The sequence below is a fragment of the Nerophis ophidion genome, linkage group LG01 (genome assembly GCF_033978795.1).
Source record: "Nerophis ophidion isolate RoL-2023_Sa linkage group LG01, RoL_Noph_v1.0, whole genome shotgun sequence".
NCBI classification, from domain to species: Eukaryota; Metazoa; Chordata; class Actinopteri; order Syngnathiformes; family Syngnathidae; genus Nerophis; species Nerophis ophidion.
The window spans coordinates 56,407,057-56,430,124 of NC_084611.1; the positions used below are offsets into that span (position 1 = coordinate 56,407,057).

General features: G+C 43.9%; 1 protein-coding gene across 1 annotated transcript in view; it reads left to right on the plus strand.

The window, feature by feature from the left end:
- Nucleotides 1-23,068, plus strand: part of sorcs3a (sortilin related VPS10 domain containing receptor 3a) — a 614,798-nt gene that overhangs the window by 325,856 nt on the left and 265,874 nt on the right. Inside the window, exon 4 of the mRNA XM_061907863.1 lies at nucleotides 4,777-4,935. Within this exon, the coding sequence (XP_061763847.1) occupies nucleotides 4,777-4,935 (159 nt within the window). The remainder of the gene's footprint in view (nucleotides 1-4,776; nucleotides 4,936-23,068) is intronic.

The window sequence follows — 23,068 nt, forward strand, 5'->3', positions numbered from 1 at the left end:
TCTTTATTTTCTTCCCTTTATGCGATTTTAAATTCTTGAATTCAGCCTCCTCCATTTTGGAAAATAATGCCTTGTACTACATCCGGGTCAAACTCGTCACGTGACGAGTTTGACCCGGAAGTATGCTGATTATTGTACGAAACGAGTTTGATCCCGGCAGTAAAACGAGGCATATGCTAATTATTCTGCGAAACGAGTTTTAACCGGCAGTAAACCGAGACATGCGCTAATTATTTTGCTAAACAAATTTGACCCGGCAATAATTCTAAGCATGCGCTAAGTATTTTGAGAAACAAGTTTGACCCGGCAGTAAAACGAGGCATACATACTCGGAGGCAATTCAAGCAAATACGGTACTCAAAATAGAAGTATCCGATAATGGCTTTTTTGACGATATTCCGATATTGTCCAACTTTTAATTACCGATTCCGATATCAACCGATACCGATATCTACAGTCGTGGAATTAACACATAATTATACCTCATTTTGTTGTGATGCGCCGCTGGATGCATTAAACAATGTAACAAGGTTTTCCAAAATAAATCAACTCAAGTTATGGAAAAATAAATGCCAACATGGCACTGACATATTTATTATTGAAGTTACAAAGTGCATTATTTTATTTTTTTAACATGCCTCAAAACAGCAGCTTTGAATTTGGGACATGCTCTCCCTGAACGAGCATGAGGAGGTTGAGGTGGGCGGGGTTGAGGGGGGGGGGGGGACTAGGGGGTAGAGAGGGTGTATAATGGAGCGTCCCGGAAGAGTTAGTGCTGCAATGGGGTCCGGGTATTTGTTCTGTTGTGTTACGGTGCAGATATTCTCCCGAATTGTGTTTGTCATTCTTGCTTGGTGTGGGTTCACAGTGTGGCGCATATTTGTAACAGTGTTAAAGCTGTTTATACGGCCACCCTCAGTGTGACCTGTATGGCTGTTGACCAAGTATGCTTGCATTCACTTGTGTGTGTGAAAAGCCGTAGATATTATGTGATTGGACCGGCATGCAAAGGCAGTTTATTGGTGCTCTGTACTTCTCCCTATGTCCGTGTACCACTCCGTACAGCGGCCTTTTAAAAAGTCATGCATTTTACCTTTTGAAACCGATACCGGTAATTTCCGACATTACATTTAAAAGCGTTTATCGGCAGTCCGATACTATCGGACATCTATACTCAAAATCAATTATCAAGATTGAACGGAGGGAAAGAACATTAAGTACTTTCAAAGCCCAATTCTTTCACTTTCCACCAGCTTTGACTAAATGTTCCCTCAGAAACTATTTCATTTCAACAATTTCTGAAGTAAATTATATTTATATAGTGCTTTTCTCTAGTGACTCAAAATTATTTTACATAGCGAAACCCAATATCTGAGTTACATTTGAACCAGTGTGGGTGGCACTGGGTGCAGGTGGATAAAGTGTCTTGCCCAATGACACAACAGCAGGGACTAGGATGGTGGAATTGGGTATCAAACTCGGAACCCTCAAGTTGCTTGCACGGCCACTCTACCAACTGTGCTATATCGCTCGGTTAGTCGGTATAGACCCGGGGTCGGCAACCCGCGGCTCTGGAGCCCCATTCGGCTCTTTGGCACCGCCCTAGTGGCTCTCTGGAGCTTTTTCAAAAATAAATGAAAAATGGAAAAAGATGAGGGGAAAAAAAAACATTTTTTGTTTAAATATAGTTTCTGTAGTCTACATGTGCTTTGTGGACTTGGAGAAGGCATTCGACAGTGTCCCTCGGGAAGTCTTGTGGGGAGTGCTCAGAGCGTATGGAGTATCGGACTGTCTGATTGTGGCGGTCCGTTCCCTGTACGATCAGTGTCAGAGCTTGGTCCGCATTGCCGGCAGTAAGTCGAAAAGATTTCCAGTGAGGGTTGGACTCCGCCAAGGCTGTCCTTTGTCACCGATTCTGTTCATAACTTTTATGGACAGAATTTCTAGGCGCGGTCAAGGCGTTGAGGGGTTCCGGTTTGGTGACCAGGTCTCTGCTTTTTGCAGATGATGTGGTCCTGATGGCTTCATCTGACCGGGATCTTCAGCTCTCACTGGATCGGTTCACAGCCGAGTGTGAAGCGACCGGAATGAGAATCAGCACCTCCAAGTCCGAGTCCATGGTTCTCGCCCGGAAAAGGGTGGAATGCCATCTCCGAGTTGGGGAGGAGACCCTGCCCCAAGTGGAGGAGTTCAAGTACCTAGGAGTCTTGTTCACGAGTGGGGGAAGAGTGGATCGTGAGATCGACAGGCGGATCGGTGCGGCGTCTTCAGTAATGCGGACGTTGTACCGATCCGTTGTGGTGAAGAAGGAGCTGAGCCGGTATGCAAAGCTCTCAATTTACTGGTCGATCTACGTTCCCATCCTCACCTATGGTCATGAGCTTTGGGTCATGACCGAAAGGATAGGATCACGGGTACAAGCGGCCGAAATGAGTTTCCTCCGCCGTGTGGCGGGGCTCTCCCTTAGAGGTAGGGTGAGAAGCTCTGCCATCCAGGAGGAACTCAAAGTAAAGCCGCTGCTCCTTCACATCGAGAGCAGCCAGATGAGGTGGTTCGGGCATCTGGTCAGGATGCCACCCGAACGCCTCCTTAGGGAGGTGTTTAGGGCAAGTCCAACCGGTAGGATGCCACGGGGAAGACCCAGGACACATTGGGAAGACTTTGTCTCCCGGCTGGCCTGGGAACGCCTCGGGATCCCCACGGAAGAGCTAGACGAAGTGGCTGGAGAGAGGGAAGTCTGGGTTTCCCTGCTTAGGCTGTTGCCCCCGCGACCCGACCTCAGATAATCGGAAGAAGATGGATTGATGGATGGATGGATGGATGGATGGATGGATAGTTTCTGTAGGAGAAAAAACATGACAAAAACGTCCCTAATTGTTATAAAGCACACTGTTTATATTAAACATGCTTCAATAATTCGAGTATTTGGCGAGCGCCGTTTTGTCCTACTAATTTTGGCGGTCCTTGAACTCACCGTAGTTTGTTTACATGTATAACTTTCTCCGACTTTCTAAGACGTGTTTTATGCCACTTCTTTTTCTGTCTCATTCTGTTCACCAAACTTTTAACGTTGTGCATGAATGAACAAAGGTGAGTTTTGTTGATGTTATTGACTTGTGTGGAGTGCTAATCAGACATATTTGGTCACTGCATGATTGCAAGCTAATCGCTGCTAACATGCTATTTAGGATAGCTCTATGTACATATTGCATCATTATGACTCATTTGTTGCTATATTGGAGCTCATTTAGTTTCCTTTAAGTCCTCATAATTAAATGTATATCTTATGACACTATCTGTATGTTATATGGCTTTTAATTTTTTTGCGGCTCCAGATGGATTTGTTTTTGTATTTTTGGTCCAATATGGCTCTTTCAACATTTTGGGTTGCCGACCCCTGGTATAGACTTAATAAATACAAATAAAAAAATATATGTATTTATTTACTTTTTTGCTATTTACCTACCACCCAACACCATACACCAGGGGTGCCCATTACGTCGATCGCGATCGACTGGTCGATCTCGGAGGGTGTGTCAGTCGATCTGAAACCAGGCATTAAAAAATAGACATAAAAATGAGCAATCATCAATCATACCAAGACTTCACTTTCGTCAGTTGTTTGACATTCTCGGCACCCGAGGATCTTGTGAGATGACGCTGGCTGCTGCAAGCTCATATTTAAGAAAAAAATCACTAACAAGGCGGACGCAGAGAAACACATTTTATTTCTAGAGTCTCCGTACCTACTGTCAAAACTCTAAAGACCGACAGCACAGTTCCTGTCTTCACCATAAAAGACCTGTTTCATCCTGCCTGTGCTAACAAAATAAGAGTCTCAGAAAGCTAGCGTGCACAAGCTAGCAAGCTACGGAGTTTGATGCCAATGTATTTCTCCCCCGCCCTCAGCGGCCGCTTTCACACTTGCTTGCCCACCCGCACACTCACTGACGTCACTCACCTGCTGCCAGACATTAAAGGGCCACACACATATGCTACTCTCATAACAAAGTGTTTAAAAACGAGTATGCAAGTTGGACAAATGAGATGCCAAATCCAACCACTTTCATGTGGTATTGGACAGGAAGGAGGACTTTTTTTTTTCCTCCATTTGAAAATGCGGACGTTATCAGCACCACTGTCTAATTCCAATCAATGCAAGTCATCAGAATCAAATACACCAATTCATATTCTTGTCTTCATGAAAGAAAGGAATCTATGTGTGTTAAACATGCTTGTATTATCATTAAACACCATTAACTTGTTAACAAAAATGTCTCTTTCATAAATAAATAAATATAAATTATAAATAGGAATGAGGTAGATCTCCTCGACTTGGTCAATTGAAAAGTAGCTCGCCTGCAGAAAAAGTGTGAGCGCCCCTGCCATACACGTACAAATCCTATCCACCCCCTGACGTTTTTTTTTTTCCCGTTTTTTTTTTTTGTTGCTTCAGAACACTTTTCTAAACCGGACCTATCGGGGTTTCCATTGACCACCTCGTCTAAATGATGTCCGCTGAGTGCGGCATTAAAGCCTGAGCATAAAGCCGTGCCAAAGTGACACTCATGAAATGAACTTGGAAATATAGCCAAGTACAAACCTGACGTGAGCCAAAAAGCATGGATTTTTTTTGTGTTGTTTTTCTGCTGACACAAACTTCCTTCCGCCTTCCACATTTTTGGTATCCCCTCACTTTACTTCCACTTTTTCATTTTATTTTATTATTATTATTATTTTTTTAACAGCAGTTTTCTTTTGTGTCCCTTCTCCCAGATTATGGTCTTGACTGATCCGGAGTTTGAGAGCAGTGTGCTTATCAGCACCGACGAGGGAGCCAGTTTCCAGAAGTACCGCCTCACCTTCTACATCCTCAGCCTTTTGTTCCACCCTACTGAAGAGGACTGGGCCTTGGCCTACAGTCACGACCAGAAGGTGACTCAATACAATCTTGTTTCTTTGAGATACGCACCCATCCATCCACACAGAATAATTGCAAACAGGGAAGTAATTATGGGCCCACTGGCAATGTTAAAGTTGAAGTGCCAATGATTGTCACACACACACTAGGTGTGGGAGCACTGAGCAGCAGCGGTGGCCGCGCCTGTGAATCATTTGTGCTAACTTTTTTTTTGCGAATGTTATGCTATTTTGTCTGATTGCACAGCCGTATACCATACAGTCATATAACTTTATATTTAAAACATGCTAACTGTATGCATGTTTACATTAGCATGCTAGCATGCTAACATTACCGTGCAAACTTTTTGAGCTATGTTTGCAACCATTTACCCCACAGTCACAAATCCAATCCAATCCACTATCGGCTCAACAATATTAAAAACAATATTTAAATATTATCCTTAGCTCCACCAATGACTGAATAAAAAAAAATATATATATATAAAACCAATATCAAAACAATATAAAAATAAATATGAATAAAAAACATTTTAAAGGGTAAAACCAATTAAAACAGTAAATAGAAATCAAAATAGAAAAAAACACTTATAATGTCAAATATCACTTGGTATGTGACATGTGTTGACTGATAGCGTGCTAACATTAGCATACTAGCATTAACATTTTACCATTGTTTACTCTAATTCCACAACCATACACCTTAGAGTCTTTTAACTTGGTATGTGACACAAGCTAACTTTAAGGATGCTATCCATCGCTTGCTAACATGCTAACATTAGTGTTCTAACTTTTGCAACCGCTTAGCCCAGAGTCACATAACTTGGTATATGACACTTGTTAACTGTTTACATTAGCATGCTAACATTAACATGCCAACTTTTTGAGCTAATTTTGCAAGTTTACCCTGCAGTCATATAACTTGGTATGCTAACGTTGGCATGTTAACGTTAAAGCGCTAACTTTTTTTTCAAATTTTAAAGGTTTTACTCTAAATCTCCAGCCATACACCTTGGAGTCATATAACTTGGTATGTGACACAAGCTAACTTTTAAGATGCTATCCTTAGCTTGCTAACATGCTAACATTAGTGTGCTAACTTTTGCAACCGTTTAGCCCAGAGTCATATAACTTGGTATGTGACACTTGTTAACTTTTAGCATGCTAACTGTATGCATGTTTACATTAGCATGCTAACATTAATGTGCTAACTTTTTGAGCTAGTTATGCAACCGTTTACCCTACAGTTATATAACCTGGTGTGTGACACTTGTAAGTGCTAAATTTTTTTTCAATTTTTTAAGTTTTCACTCTTAATTCCCCAACTTTACACCTTAGAGTCATATAACTTAGTATGTGACACAAGCTAACTTTTACGATGCTTTCCTTAGCTTGCTAACATGCTAACATTAGCGTGCTAACGTTTGCAACCGTTTAGCCCATAGTCATAAAACTTAGTATGTGTCACTTGTTGAAAAACCAACCCCACATTATAATTCCTCCTCCACCAAATTTCCCATTCGGCAAAATGCAGTCCGAAAAGTAGCGTTCTCCTGGCAAACTCCAAACTCAGACTTGTCCATCAGATTGCCAGATGGAAAAGCGTGATTCATCATTCCAGAGAAGGCGTCTCCTCTGCTCTAGAGTCCAGTGGCGACATGTGGAGCCGCCCCTTTCCTCTTCCAACATGACTGTGCACCTGTGCACAAAGAAAGGTTCCTAAAAAGACATGGATGACAGAGTCTGGTATGGAGGAACTTGACCGGCCTGCACAGAGTCCTGACTTTAATCCGATAGATTTCTTTTGGGATGAATTAGAACGGAGACTGAGAGCCAGGCCTTCTCGACAAACATCAGTGCATGACCTCACCTATGGGTTTTTGAAGAATGGTTGGAAAATTCCTAAAAACACACTGCAACCTTGTGGACAGCCTTTCAGAAGAGTTGATGCTGAAATAGCTGCAAGAAGACCGACATCATACTGAACCCTATGGGTAAGGAATGGGATGGCACTTCAAGTTCTTATGTGAGTCAAGGCATGTGGCCAAATACTTTTAAATAAAGTGTAAAGGCATGTGGCCAAATACTTTTAAATAAAGTGTAAATGCGGGGGGCTTCTACATGGCACACGTGGTATGTAGAAGAGGTGCAACCAGCTCGCAATCAAATCACATGCTGATTGCCTCACGGGATCAATTGCACTAACATTGATTCCTCTCTCTGATTAAATACACCTCAGTAATGAAAGCTGGCGATGCGTCAAGCAGTAAAGTTCAAGAAGGCGGCGCACATCTTTGGCAACTCAGCCGTAACTAGACAGTTGGGGTCAGCGCGTGCACTCGGTATTTGCGTCATCATAATCAACACCTTGGCGCCACAAGAAGAAGCACCGGAAGATTACTGCCTCTGCTTAACTCATTTTTTTCCATTCCCCCTGCTAAATGTGTCATCTGCATATTGCCGCCACCTCCTCAGGGTAGTTAGAAAGAAAATATGTTTCCCCTTATAATAAGTCAAAAGTGCTTTTCAAAGATGCTCGTGGTCTCTTCGTTCCCTCACAGCCTCGACCATTCATTTTGACATTCAAGCCAGCAGCGAGTGGCTTTTTAAACGGTCATTTCCAGCTCGTAACTGGCTAATAGTGTTCAGACGGTGTCAGTCTGAATTTAATCTGTACTACTTTGATGTTTGAAAAAGAACATCCCCATCCATCCATCCATCCATCCATCCATCCATCTTCTTCCGCTTATCCGAGGACGGGTCGCGGGGCAGCAGCCTAAGCAGGGAAGCCAAGACTTTCCTCTCCCCAGCCACTTTGTCCAGCTCTTTCGGGGGATCCCGAGGCGTTCCTAGGCCAGCCGGGAGACTTATCTTCCCAACGTGTCCTGGGTCTTCCCTGTGGTCGCCTACTGTTCGGACGTGCCTGAAACACCTCCCCTGGGAGGCGTTTGGGTGGCATCCTGACCAGATGCCCGAACCACCTCATCTGGCTCCTCTCGATGTGGAGGAGCCGCGGCTTTACATTGAGCTCCTCCCTGAGCTTCTCACCCTATCTCTAAGGCCGCTTGTACCCGTGATCTTGTCCTTTCGGTAATGACCCAAAGCTCATGACCATAGGTGAGGATGGGAATGTTTTCTGTGACTTTCTATGGCTCCTGTGCCACTTCCTCTTTTCGCAAATTGTGATTGGATACTCATTCGAGTATCCAATTGAGTATCCAATCACAGCGTAAGGCCAGCTAGAAGGCCTTACTGACAACAACTTGTGATCTGATTGGCTATCGCCATTGTCTAGCTGTATGTGTCCGTTCACTGACAGTGCACAGACGCCTGCATTGTTGATTCTGAAGGCTCTGGGCAGATTTCGTACAGCATGGCAACACAAGCTCGCTGAATTCTGATTGGATACAAACTCTAACCTAAAAACAACCATCTATAAGGGAGAGAGCCCTGCCACCCGCCGGAGGAAACTCATTTTGGCCGCTTGTACCCGTGATCTTTCGGTCATAACCCACGTTTAGATCGACCGGTAAATTGAGAGCTTTGCCTCCCGGCTCACCTCCTTCTTCACCACAACTGATCGACACAGCATCCGCATTACTGAAGACGCCACGCCAAACCAACTGTCGACTTCACGATCCACTCTTCCCTCCCTCGTGAACAAGACTCTGAGGTACTTGAACTCCTCCACTTGGGGCAAGATTTCCTCCCCAACCTAGAGATGGGACTCCACCCTTTCCCGGGGCGAGAACGATGGACTCGGACTTGGAGGTGCTGATTCCCCTCCCAGTCGCTTCACACTCGGCTGCAAACTGATCCAGCGAGAGCTGAAGATCTTGGCCAGATGAAGCCATCAGGACCACATCCTCTGCAAAAAGCAGAGTTCTAATCCTGTAGCCACCAAACCAAATACCCTCAACGCCTTGACTGCGCCTAGAAATTCTGTCCGTAAACGTTTTTATGGGTGTACATCGCCGAGGACTTAAATGAAGAAATGAAAATAGAGCAGGTGGTTTTATTTTGGTTTGTCCAAACTCCCTTTTTCTGACTTTAACCCTGTGGAAGTTGCGTCCTAAGTAGTGCCGCTGATAACACACTGTCACCGGAGTCTGACAGTTATTAACCATCAATATACTTTTGCTGTCTTGACTTTTCAGTCTGTCGTCTTTCTCTCCAACCCTCCTCTGCTCCCGGCCGCTTACTGTTAAAGACAACAGATGATTAGATTAACACGTACCGCCTGTGAAATATAATTTCACTGGCCAGCTGTGTCTCGCCGTCCCAAACATGCCCCGCCCCCGCCCGATGGTGCTCATTTTCTGCACCATAGACAGCGGCGGTGACTTTTCCTCCTGCAAGGAGCACTGACCACCCCTCCCCCCACACCGCATATTGAATATATAAAGGGAAAAATATCCAAATCCATTGCTAATCTTTATAAAGTAAGACATGCTGAATAAGACATATGTTAAATTAGTATTTTATTTTTCCATAATTTACATATTTTGTTGAAGTTTGAAGTCCTGCACATGCCGCCCCTAGTCGATGGTGCTCCGCCCTCAACACCATTGACAGAGGCGGTGACCTTCGCTCCTGCAGCGTGCTGACCACACTCTTCCCCCCACTAACCCATACATATTATTCTCGTCAAACATCACCCATTTGTGACCCACAGCTGTAAAAAAATACCTTTTACAAATGTTTATTTGTTTTTTTGCCAGGAAACATGCATTTCTAAAAGGAATAAAACATACTGTATTTTTCGGACTATAAGGCGGACTTAAATCTTTTTTTATTTTCTCAAAAATCAACAGTGCGCCTTGTAACCCTAATGTACGGAATACATCTTGTTGTGCTTACCAACCTCGAAACTATTTTATTTGGTACATGGTGTGATTATAAGTGTGACGAGTAGATGGCAGTCACACATAAGAGATATGTGTGGACTGCAATATGACGCCAGTAAACAACAGCAAATCTTTAAAAGTACCTAGTAACCCATTAAAAAAAAAGAACATTACACACAGCATTAAAACATCCGTCAAAATGTTTTAGTATGACTTTGAAGCCGTGCCGCTTGATGGATTGTCGGCCTGTTACGGCTACCGTAGTCAGAGATACAAGTCTTACTTGAAGATGGTCTGTAAAACATAATCTATGCAACATTTTGACCAAAGAACCACTATTACATGTTATGTAGACCAATAGAAAAAATTTTAATATAGAAAAAAAGTATAATTTCAGCCCTTTAATGTGCCTTATAATCCAGTGTGCCCTATGGTCCAGAAAAATACGGTAAATGGTTATACAAACATGTGTATACCAAGGCTGTTTTGGGTTAACTATAACTGTATTTTACACACTATACGACGCAACTGTTTACCCATTATTTGTACTATGCAGCTTTTACAAAGTCGATTTTTCTTTGCTAACGATTGTATGGAATAATTCTGGTTGTGCTTACTGACCTCGAAGCAATTTTATTTGGTACATGGTGTAATGATAAGTGTGACCATTAGATGGCAGTCACACGGTATGGCGTGGCTCAGTTTGGAGAGTGGCCGTGCGCAATCTGGTTCAATCCCCACCTAGTACCGACCTCGTCACGTCAGTTGTGTCCTGAGCAAGACACTTCACCCTTGCTCCTGATGGGTGCTGGTTAAAGCCTTGCATGGCAGCTCCCTCCATCAGTGTGTGAATGTGTGTGTGAATGGGTGAATGTGGAAGTAGTGTCAAAGCGCTTTGAGTACCTTGAAGTTAGAAAAGTGCTATACAAGTACAACCCATTTACCATTACACATAAGAGATATGTGTAGACTGCAATATGACGCCAGGAAACAACACCAAAACTTTAAATGTTCCATTGAAAATAAAGAACACACGCCGCTTAAAAATCTCTCAAAATGTTTTAGTACGACTTTGAAGCCACGCTGCTTGATTAGTAGTCAGCCCATTACGGCTACTGTAGTCAGAGATACAAGTATTACTTGAAGATGATCTTTAAAACATAACATATGCAACATTTTGACCAAAGAACCACATTACATGTTTTGTAGACCACTAGAAAATATTAAAATTTAGAAAAACATCATAATTTAACCCCTTCAATGTGCCTTACAATCCAGTTTGTCCTATGGTCCAGAAAAATAGGGTAAATGGTTCTACAAATATTTGTATACCAAGGCTGTTTTGGGTTAACTATAACTGTAATTTTCCAGACTATAAGCTGCAACTTTTTACCCATTCTTTGTACTGTGCAGCTTTTACAAAGTGCATTTTACTTTGCTATTGTTTGTACGGAATAATTATGGTTGTGCTGACCGACCTGGAAGCTTTTTTATTAGGTACATAGTGTAATAATAAGTGTGCCCGGTAGATGGCAGTCACACATCAAAGATGTGTGGACTGCAATATGTCGGCAGTAAACAATCTCAGTAAACAAGGTCTCGTTGCAGGGTCTTAAACGGTGGCATTGTTGTGCATGGACACGGATAAGGTTAGGTGTGATTTAGCCTGGTTAACCTTATCCGGCTTAGTGTAAACAAGGCCTCATCGTCTGGAAAAAATGTGCGTGTGTGTAGAGGTTGTTTCCTATCAGTTCCACTGTTAAACACGGCACAGGAGCCAAGCTTGCAGTTTTTAACACTTTTTTTAATGTCCATAGAATTTCTCAACAGATTTCTGTCCAGCAGGATGTAACTTTTCAGCCACTTCCGTAACTTCTCTCATCCCCTGCTCCCGGCTGCTTACTGTTAAAGACAACAAATGATTAGATTAACACGTACCACCTGTGAAATCGAATCGCCTTTCAGCTGTGTCTCGCCGTCAGCACATTATATCCGATGGTGCTCCTCCTCAGCACCATAGACAGAGGCACTGACCTTTGCTCCTGCAGACGTGCTGGCTACACCTCCCGCCACCGTGTGTAATTGCAATGACTTTATTTCTGTAAAGTTAGTACATAGTCAAAGCCATAAATGTGACGGTAATAATAATTGGCATAATAAACTCATTCTGTGTTTCGGTTTCCGGCCTCAGTTTCCTTATTTTCGGTTTCAGATAAGAATTTTCATTGGTATGCATCACTAGTATCAGAGATGCTATTTCAGTAACTGATATCACAGCAGTAAGTAAAACTGGCAGTAAGTGTGCAACAGGCCCATGAGCTGATCTCTCAAGATGGGGGAGGTGAGAGAGATTTAGATTAGGATGTGTCAGACCAGGACAACAGAAGTCTGAACGCAGCCCCTCTAAAGACAAGGACTGTGATGGAGAGGCACACAAAACTCATCAAAAACAATACTGACTGCTGGTCTTGACTTAAGTTCCAGGCAAAATGGTAATGCTAAATGTAATTGGAACTACTTCAAGACCCACAAGCAGACATCATTTTGTCAGTGTTCCAGTTCTTTTTTCCCACCAGGAATTACATTAAAACTTTTGCAGAGACAAACATGAACGTCAATCGTTACGTTTAAGAACAAACAACCCTTGGCGTGACCAAGGGTTGTTTGAGTGGAAAACCAATATTTTGAGTCACCATTTCCCCAGAAATGTGCCAGAGCATTTTGAAAATGCTTAGACTTGACAATCGTGAGACACAAACTGCATGGCATGTGTATCGCTGGGTTCCGATGTTCTTTGAAAGGGACATGATAATAATATCGGCGGTCACTGGAAGCGAGTATGACGATCCTCCCGGTAGGGGGGGTATCCCTTTATGGAGGATGCCTGTGCGTGACTTAGTTCAATGTGGGGAGACTGGTGCACAAACACACATGATCCTTGATGGATCCGGGTCAGGGTCCAGTGTCATGGAGTCCAAGACGACTGGGGATCCTTTTCTGCCATCCCAGCTGTTGTGATGCTCCTTAGGGTTAGAAATCATCCCCCGCCGGTTCCACCGTTGAGGTCTCGGGTTGTTATTTCCCCATAACTGGGCCCACATGGATATGGGGGGTGCCTTCTTCCACCACGGCAGCCGTTGTGGCTGTTCTTACATCTACAATCTTCCCCCTGCTCCGCCGTTGATGTCTTCACCGTATCCCTGGCTAGGGGGCAGTCAGGTACTAGGTCTTTGCCAAGGGCCACCTGGGGTAACATTAGAAAAGGGGTTAACCTCCTAGTGCCCCAAGACCCCATAGAGGAGCCCCCACTGCCGGATGCACTTTAACGTCATGCCCAGGTCATGATACTATGTAGTACGGTGTTCATTTGGGATACTGGTGCCTTATCTCAGGGGTCTCAAGATATAAGCTGTCTTGCAGATTGTTATGATCTGTTCGAAGCTGCCCCAAGTGGAGGAGTTCAAGTACCAACGAGTCTTGTTCAGGAGTGAGGGAAGAGTGGATCGTGAGATCGACAGGCAGACCGGTGCGGCGTATTCAGTAATGCGGACGCTGTATCGATCTGTTGTGGTGAAGAAGGAGCTGAGCCGAAAGGGAAAACTCTCTATTTACCGGTCGATCTACATTCCCATCCTCTCCTATGGTCATGCGTTTTGGGTTATGACCAAAAGGATAAGATCACGGGTACAAGCGACCGAAATTAGTTTCCTCCACCGGGTGGCGGGGCTCTCCCCTAGAGATAGGGTGAAACGCTCTGCCATCAGGGAGGAGCTCAAAGTAAAGCCACTTCTCCACATCGAGAGGAGCCTGATGAGGTGGTTTGGGCATCTTGTCTGGATGCCAGCCGAACACCTCCTAGGGCACGTCCAACTTGTAGGAGGCCACGGGGAAGACCCAGGACACGTTAGGACGGCGTGGCGCAGAGGGAGAGTGGCCGTGCGCACCCCGAGGGTCCCTGGTTCAATCCCCACCTAGTACCAACCTCGTCACGTCCGTTGTGTGCTGAGCAAGACACTTCACCCTTGCACCTGATGGGTGCTGGTTAGCGCGTTGCATGGCAGCTCCCTCCATCAGTGTGTGAATGTGTGTGCGAATGGGTAAATGTGGAAGTAGTGTCAAAGCGCTTTGAGTACCTTGAAGGTAGAAAAGCACTATACAAGTACAACCCATTTATCTCCCGGCTGGCCTGGGAACGCCTCGGGATCCCCCGGGATGAGCTGGACAAAGTGGCTGGGGAGAGGAAAGTCTGGGCTTCCCTGCTTAGGCTGCTTCCCCCGCGACCCGACCTCGGATAAGCGGAATAAGATGGATGGCTATGCCGGTAAGCAAAATTCAAGAAACAAGCCTCCCTACTTCTAGTTAGCCTAACAACTGTCACAGTGAACACTGTAAGATTCGACCAAAACATCTGGTCTCGCTTGATAGCATTAGCATGTAGCTAGCGATGGACATTAATGTTTTCCGATCATTGCGAGGAAGAAAGTGAGTGTGAAGGACAATGCTGAAAAGAGGAAGTGGATAATATTATTTAAATTATAGAAATATATGAACAAAAACATGACTGGCTGTGTAGTCAACTTGTGCAGTTTGAGCGTAGCATTACTGAATTAAAAGGGTAAATAATGCCATCCAATAATGTAGGCTAATCAATATCCAAATGGCAGACGTGTATCCATGAAAATATGGAGAAGCTGTCGATGGTGTGTTTGACAGATAAGTGTGTGGTTGTATTTGGCCACCTGCGTTTACTCACATACGGACTTGAAGTGCCATCCCATGGAATAGGCCAAAATGTTTCAGTATCCTGGAGAATTCCAAGGTCTTTTCACTGGACATAAGGGGCCAAGCCTAACTCCTGGAAAACAACCCCACTCTATAATTCCTCCTCCACCAAATTTCACACTCTGCACAATGCAGTCCGAAAAGTAGCGTTCTCCTTGCAACCTTCGAAGCCAGACTCGTCCATCAGATTGCCAGAAGGAAAAGTGTGATTCATCATTCCACAGAACGTGTTATGTTTGGAGTAGGGAGTTGTGACAGCACAGAACCACAAGGGGGCAATATTGCTCTATGTATTTATCCATCCATCCATTTTCCCACCGCTTATTCTCTTATAAATGAAATGAAATTAATTATATTTATATAGCGCTTTTTCTCTAGTGACTCAAAGCGCTTTACATAGTGAAACCCAATATCTAATTTTTACATTCAAACCAGTGTGGGTGGCACTGGGAGCAGGTGGGTAAAGTGTCTTGCCCAAGGACCCAACGGCAGTGACTAGGATGGCGGAAGCGGGGATCGAACCTGCAACCCTCAAGTTGCTGGCCCGGCTGCTCTACCAACCGAGTTATACCGTTTATAAATAAACAATATAATAAATAATGAACAATATAATTTATTTAACTAGAGAATGGCATGTGGCAAAACCCAAGGGTGTGTATGGTGTAGGACTATGTGTAGGAATTAATTGCTGAGTGTTTACCAGAAGTGTTAACTCGAGAGGAGGAACAAGGCATGAAGGCAGTCCAAGGGCAGGCAGATGATCCAGGGCGAGAAAGAGGCATCAGAGTCCATGTCCATACGAGGGGTCGAGGATCGGGGATGGCAGTCCGAAGTCCAAAAGAAAAGTCAAGACGCTCAGCTCGATCACGCGGGGACGAAGACAGATTGCTTGGGAGGACGAAAAGGAAGAACACTGAAACACGGAGGGGAAACGCAGAGAGAGAAAGAGAGAGAGAGAGAGAGAGAGAGAGAGAGAGAGAGAGAGAGAGAGAGAGAGAGAGAGAGAGAAAAAGAGAGAGAGAATAAAGCTGAGTTATCAACTTACGGTACAAAATACTATATTCCGTCCAGGGATGGCAGGTTGTGCAGGCTTTTGAAGGCAGGTCTGATCATCAGCACCAGGTGTGCAGATTGCCGGAGATTTATTGCAACTGTTCGCTGCCGCTGGTCTGGGGTGTTCTTAGCGCGGTCTCGGAGTTGTGCTCGGTACAGTGCACAGATAAATGCACACTGACACACGCCCGTACAGTGACAGAACGTGTCTCCACTGCTCTAGAGTCCAGTGGCAACATGCTTTACACCAGTGCATCCCATGCTTTGCAATAGACTTGGTGATGTATGGCTAAGATGCTGCTGCTCGGCCATGGAAAAACATTGCATGAATCTCTCTGCGTACTGTACGTGGGCTAATCGGAAGGTCACGTGAGGTTTGAAGCTTTGTAGCAACTGACTGCGCAGAAAGTCTTTGCACTATGCGCTTCAGCGTCCGCTGAACCCTCTCTGTCAGTTTACGTGGCCTACTACTTGGTGGCTGACTTGCTGTTGTTCCCAAACTCCTCACTTTTCATACAATAAAGTTGACTTTGGAATAGAGCAAGAACATTTCACGATTTAATTTGTTGCACAGGTGGCATCCTATGACAGTTCCACGCTGGAAATCACTGAGAGCGGCCCATTATTTCGCAAATGTTTGTGGAAGCAGTCTCCATGCCTAAGTGCTTGATTTTATACACCAGGCCAATGTTTTAGGACACCTGATTCTCAACATTTGGATGGGTGGCCAAATAATTTTGGCAATATAGTGTCTAAATATCACCTGAAGAGCAGGAAAACCTCTGAAACAGGCTTGTAGGGATGAAATACCCTCTGTTTTTTTTTCCTGACCTAACCCGACCTATATATATACATAGTATATTCATACATGTTTTGAGTTTCACCCTGCAGAGGTTGCCCTCTAGTGGGTTCTTCCGACCACCACCCACTGCCAGGAGAGCCAGGAATTCAGGGTATAACAGTGTTTTATTTTGCTCTCAAGAGGTGCGAGACTGTTGCTTTCCAGCAACAAGTCTTTTCTGCGTTTGCCCAGCAGCACCTCCAACTCCAACTACTTGTCTCATCGCGGCTGCTGCTAATAAAGGTGACAGGTGATTAGATAACAATGCCCACCTGGGCCATCTACGCACCTGTCACTGTCTTCAAGGCTGGTCCTGGCACACCCCGTTCCACGGCAGGCTCGCAGGCCACGCCCCCCTCCACACACCTGTATTTCAGAAAACTACTGTAATTGTTCGTACTACATTCCATTGTCTAAACAACAACAACAAAGTTTGTCGAAGTATTAGTTTTTCCCAACAATATGTTTTACCTAAAACTTTGATAGTCGTGTTACATGTTAAAATTGTTGTATTTTTGGGTGTGCCCTGCAGTAATTAAATTGTTTAGTTTCACGATATAAATGTTTCAGAGTGCAAGCTGTGTCACAGACACAATTAAACGTATATCCCAAAGTACCACTGTCGTTTAAATAGTTGAACATGTTCCCCCAAAATGAGTCCTGTAAAACTTTTAAACTTTTGCTCTCTGAAACATGTATTAAGAATTGATCACACATCAATGAAATGTGAGAAAGGTTGTTTAGATACATAGATCAAATCTAGCATTCCAGTCGGTTCCCTCCATGGCGAGTGTCATTATATTTTTAGTTTTTAAACCCACGCTGACCTTTCCAGACATGTGTCTTCTGTCTGCACGTCAGACAATTACTCATTGATCTGCTCCCAAGTTGGATTCTGACAACAAGGCCAATGATGCTGCTGCCAAGTGAAGGGGTTATGTAAACAGCATGACACAGGGGAGAGAAACAACACCAACTGAAATTGCCTCGTTGTAAAGTTATCTTAGGCGGCTATAGAATAAGATATTACTATTTTTTCAGATAAAAAAAACATGTCGAATGTCAGCAATTCAATCATAAGGGATCATTCCACCATTTAAATAAATGCTATCCATGTTTGCATTTAAAGTTTGGAAGTATGGAACAGCAGTAGTGGTTAGGCTTTGGAGCTGGATGGTCATGGTTGCAGACCCCAAACTCATAAAAATCCCGTTTCCATATGAGTTGGGAAATTGTGTTTGATGTAAATATAAACGGAATACAACAATTTGCAAATCATATTCAGTTGAATATGCTACAAAGACAACATCTTTGATGTTCAAACAGATAAACGTTTAGAATTTGATGCCAGCAACACATGACAACGAAGTTGGGAAAGGCAGCAAAAAAAAAAAGATAAAGTTGAGGAATGCTCATCAAACACTTTTGGAACATCCCACAGGTGTGCAGGCTAATTGGGAACAGGTGGGTGCCATGATTGGGTATAAAAACAGCTTCCCAAAAAATGCTCAGTCTTTCACAAGAACGGATGAGGCGAGGTACACCCCTTTGTCCACAACTGCGTGAAATAGTCAAACAGTGTAAGAACAACGTTTCTCAAAGTGCAATTGCAAGAAATTTAGGGATTTCGACATCTAAGGTCCATGGCCGGCTCTACGCAAGGGCAAGAGGGGGCAGAGCCCCCTTAAATAAATGTCTTGCCCCCTCAAATCAAAATTTGAGAAAGTAAGTTTTAATAAACTCACAAAATTACTACATTACAAGTTGACAAAATTATCTGCACTAGCGGAAAAATCCGCCGAAAAAGGGACACACACGATATAGTAGTGTCGGCTTCCCTCTCATTCCTCCCTCCGCTGTGCGTGTATTCAACATTCCACAGGCTGCGCAGCAGACACACACCCGCACACACCCCTCGGCCCTCAGTAAACATCCAATCACTGTTGCATTATGAAAGTAAAAGAAAAGGAAAAGTTGTCTACATTTATCATATGCTTGTTAGGATGGGTGTATTTGTGTAGTCTTATCTGTCATAAACACGTTTATCGTCGCGGACTTTCGGTGCTACGGAGTTCCTTTTTTTTTTTTTTTTTTTACAACTTGACGAGAGCAGTGACAGCGGAGGCTCTGAGCAGCAGTGGTTTGGAAGGCAGAGAGCCTCCACTGTCCCTGTAACAAGCTACAAGTCATTTATGATGCTGTTAATGACGGTAAAAATGAAACATAAGGTATATATCCTGCTTAGCAGTCCTCCTCTGCTGTCCTCTGTTCAGAGCGGAGTCCCTAGCAACGGCCCGTTTTACTTAGCAACGGTCTGGCAATCGACTGCTGGAATTCTTTTTCTGTAGTTTTTCTTGTAAGTCTACATAGTCAACCTTTAATGTTTCAATCTACATTTTGTAATAAACAAATTATAAGTTTCATTTGATATGACCAAGACACCTAAAAAAAAAACACAGCCATTTTCATCAATTTACAAGCAAGTGGGCAACACACATACATTGGAGTGAATGAATTTTGTGCGCAAATGAGTGCCCACGCTCTGTTTTATAAATTAGTTTGAGATCATTTTTTATCATTATTCATCAGACTACCTTTCAGTTTTGTAAATGTTGACTGTAGTGTGTGAAGTCCTACTTTGGGTCACAATTTATTTGAGAGTTAGGCCATCCAGTTAGGATAAATGTTATGTTGTTGGTTGATAAAATCTGGATGAAGGATGTTTTATTTTATTTTATTCATTTATTTTTATTTTTATTTTTCAGTTTCCCCCCCTGAGGGATTGCCACCTTATTGTGGTCAGGGGGTTTGCGGTCCTCAGTGACCGTAAGAGCTATACCAGCAGGAGCTTAGTCTTCAGGTGGGACACCCAAGTTGGACAGGTCTGAAGGTAGAGGCCTGACAAAGTGCAATCCACTACTCCAGGTTGGGGTTGGACACATAGCTAAAGACCCATTTCAATGAAGAAAGCATCGTTACTATAAGCACAAAAAAAAAGTGCTGGAGCATGATGTGTACACATGATGCCCCCTTCAAATTTCTGACTGCCCCCTCATATAAGCATGCCTAGAACCGCCCCTGCTAAGGTCCATAATATCATCAAAAGGTTCAGAGAATCTGGAGAAATCACTACACCTAAGCGGCATGGCCGGAAACAAACATTGAATGACCGTGACCTTCGATCCGTCAGTCGGCACTGTATCAAAAACCGACATCAATCTCTCAAAGATATCACCACAGGGGCTCAGGAACACTTCAGAAAACCACTGTCACTAAATCCAGTTTGTCGCTACATCTGCAAGTGCAAGTTAAAGCTCTACTATGCAAAGCGAAAGCCATTTATCAACAACATCCAGAAACGTCGCCGGCTTCTCTGGGCCCGAGATCATCTATGATGGACTGATGCAAAATGGAAAAGTGGTCAGTGGTCTCCGGTGTCATCCGGTAGTACATTCAATTGAATTGGATTTGCAAATCATTGAATTCCGTTTATATTTACATCCAACACAATTTCCCAACTCATATGGAAAAGGGGTTTGTATATCAGAATACATACACCCCCATACATCCCCCCTAAGCGTTTCTATTTCATATAAGATGTGTGGGTCCACTGGACCCGGGGCTAATAGAAGTGTGGAAATTGACGTTCTGTGTAACACACACGCACGAACACATACACACACACACACACACACACACACACACACACACACACACACACATCAAAGGGTCAAATGTGAGAGAAAATGAGAGCAGACAGTGTTGAGAAACAATGTTGCAACCTTGTGTGGGAATCGCAGGTGCGGAAACACAAAAGAAGAATCCCTGTGTGATGCAGAAACTGGCATAGAAATGTTTCGTGCAACGTTTAAATATTGTTGTTACTCAGCCAACGTTTGTGGGTCTGATGGACCCGTTGCATGTTGTGGCTCTTAATGCCTGATGTTTGATCATCAAATGTCTTGTCTTTGTAGTGCATTCAACTGAATATGGGTTAAAAAGGATTTGCAACTCATTGTATTCCGTTTATATTTACCTCCAACACAATTTCCCAACTCATATGAAAACAGGGTTTGTATATATATATATATATATATCCATCCATCCATTTTCTACCGCTTATTCCCTTTCGGGGTCGCGGGGGGCGCTGGCGCCTATCTCAGCTACAATCGGGCGGAAGGCGGGGTACACCCTGGACAAGTCGCCACCTCATCGCAGGGCCAACACAGATAGACAGACAACATTCACACTCACATTCACACACTAGGGCCAATTTAGTGTTGCCAATCAACCTATCCCCAGGTGCATGTCTTTGGAGGTGGGAGGAAGCCGGAGTACCCGGAGGGAACCCACGCATTCACGGGGAGAACATGCAAACTCCACACAGAAAGATCCCGAGCCTGGATTTGAACCCAGGACTGCAGGACCTTCGTATTGTGAGGCATATATATATATATATATATATATATATACATATATATATATATAAGAATTACTTGAAAATATATACACCCCCCTCAACGCCCCGCCCCTTATCTCCCCCGAATTTGGAGATCTCACGGTTGGGAAGTATGAAGTATCCACCACTTCTCAAAACACATCACTTCTTGCCAGCATCACTTTATCGGATCAGTCTGTAAGGTTCCATAACAGACTAAAAATAAAAAAATAAAAACAGGTAACATATAACAATTCAATGTACAGATGGGTCAAAAGTTTACATACACTTGTAAAGAACATAATGTCATGGCTCTCTTGAGTTTCCAATAATTTCGACAACTCTTATTTTTTTGTGATAGAGTGATTAGAGCACATACTTATTGGTCACAAAAACATTCATGAAGTTAAGTTAATTGAGTTAATGTACCAATGATTGTCACACACACTAGGTGTGGCGAAATTATTCTCTGCATTTGACCCATCACCCTTGATCACCCCAAGGGAGGTGAGGGAGGCAGTGGGCAGCAGCGGTGCCGCGCCCAGGAATCATTTTTGGTGATTTAACCCCCAATTTCAACCCTTGATGCTGAGTGCCAAGCAGGGAGGTAACGGGTCCCATTTTTATAGTCTTTGGTATGACTCGGCCAGGGTTTGAACTCATGACCTACCGATCTCAGGGCGGACACTCTAACCACTAGGCCACTGAGTAGGTTTGGTTCTTTCATGAATTCATTATGGGTCTACTGAAAATGTGACCAAATCTGCTGGGTAAAAAGTATACATACAGCAATGTTAATATTTGCTTACATGTCTCTTGGCAAGTTTCATTGCAATAAGGCGCTTTTGGTAGCCATCCACAAGTTTCTGGCAAACTTCTGGTTGAATTTTTGACCACTCCTCTTGACAAAATTGGTGCAGTTCAGCTAAATGTGTTAGTTTTCTGACATGGACATGTTTCTTCAGCACTGTCCACACGTTTAAGTGAGGACATTGGGAAGGCCATTCTAAAACCTCAATTCAAGCCTGATTTAGCCATTCCTTTACCACGTTTGTCGTGTGTTTGAGGTCATTGTCCTGTTGGAACAACCAACTGCGGCCGATACCCAACCTCCGGGCTGATGATTTAAGGTTGTCCTGAAGAATTTGGAGGTAATCCTCCTTTTCCATTGTCCCATTTACTCCCATTGCCAGTTCCATTGGCAGCAAAACAGGCCCAGAGCATAGTCCTACCACCACCATGCTTGACGGTAATGTGGTGTTCCTCGGATTAAAGGCCTCACCATTTCTCCTCTAAACCTATTTCTGGGTTTTGTTGCCAAACAGCTCCATTTATGTTTCATCCCACATCCCATAGACAAAGATAAGACCATCTGGAGGAAGATGTATGTAAAATTTTGACCATGACTGTATATATGGTGATTGAAGTTGTTTGTTGACCCGCACCTGAAAGATAGATCGTTTTCATCCATCCATCCATCATCTTCCGCTTATCCGAGGTCGGGTCGCGGGGGCAGCAGCCTAAGCAGGGAAGCCCAGACTTCCCTATCTCCAGCCACTTCGTCTAGCTCTTCCCGGGGGATCCCGAGGCGTTCCCAGGCCAGCCGGGAGACATAGTCTTCCCAACGTGTCCTGGGTCTTCCCCGTGGCCTCCTACCAGCTGGACGTGCCCTAAACACATCCCTAGGGAGACGTTCGGGTGGCATCCTGACCAGATGCCCGAACCACTTCATCTGGCTCCTCTCGATGTGGAGGAGCAGGGGCTTTACGTTGAGCTCCTCCCGGATGGCAGAGCTTCTCACCCTATCTCTAAGGGAGAGCCCCGCCACCCGGCGGAGGAAACTCATTTCGGCCGCTTGTACCCGTGATCTTATCCTTTCGGTCATGACCCAAAGCTCATGACCATAGGTGAGGATGGGAACGTAGATCGACCGGTAAATTGAGAGATCTTTTTTATTTCTATTATTTTTTTTTTGTACAAACATTGCATTGCGCTCCACCTTGCTAGTTGCCACCCACTTTCAACTTTTGTTTTCTTTTTCCAAGTACAAGAACAACAATGTTTTCAGTCCAGTCAGGTGCTTATTAATCTCTTTGGTTTGACGACTCAAGGTTATTTTATTATTCCTTCTCCGTGGGCAACGTGGGCAAATGACATATAGGAATGGCTCCCCTATGAATTGGTTCT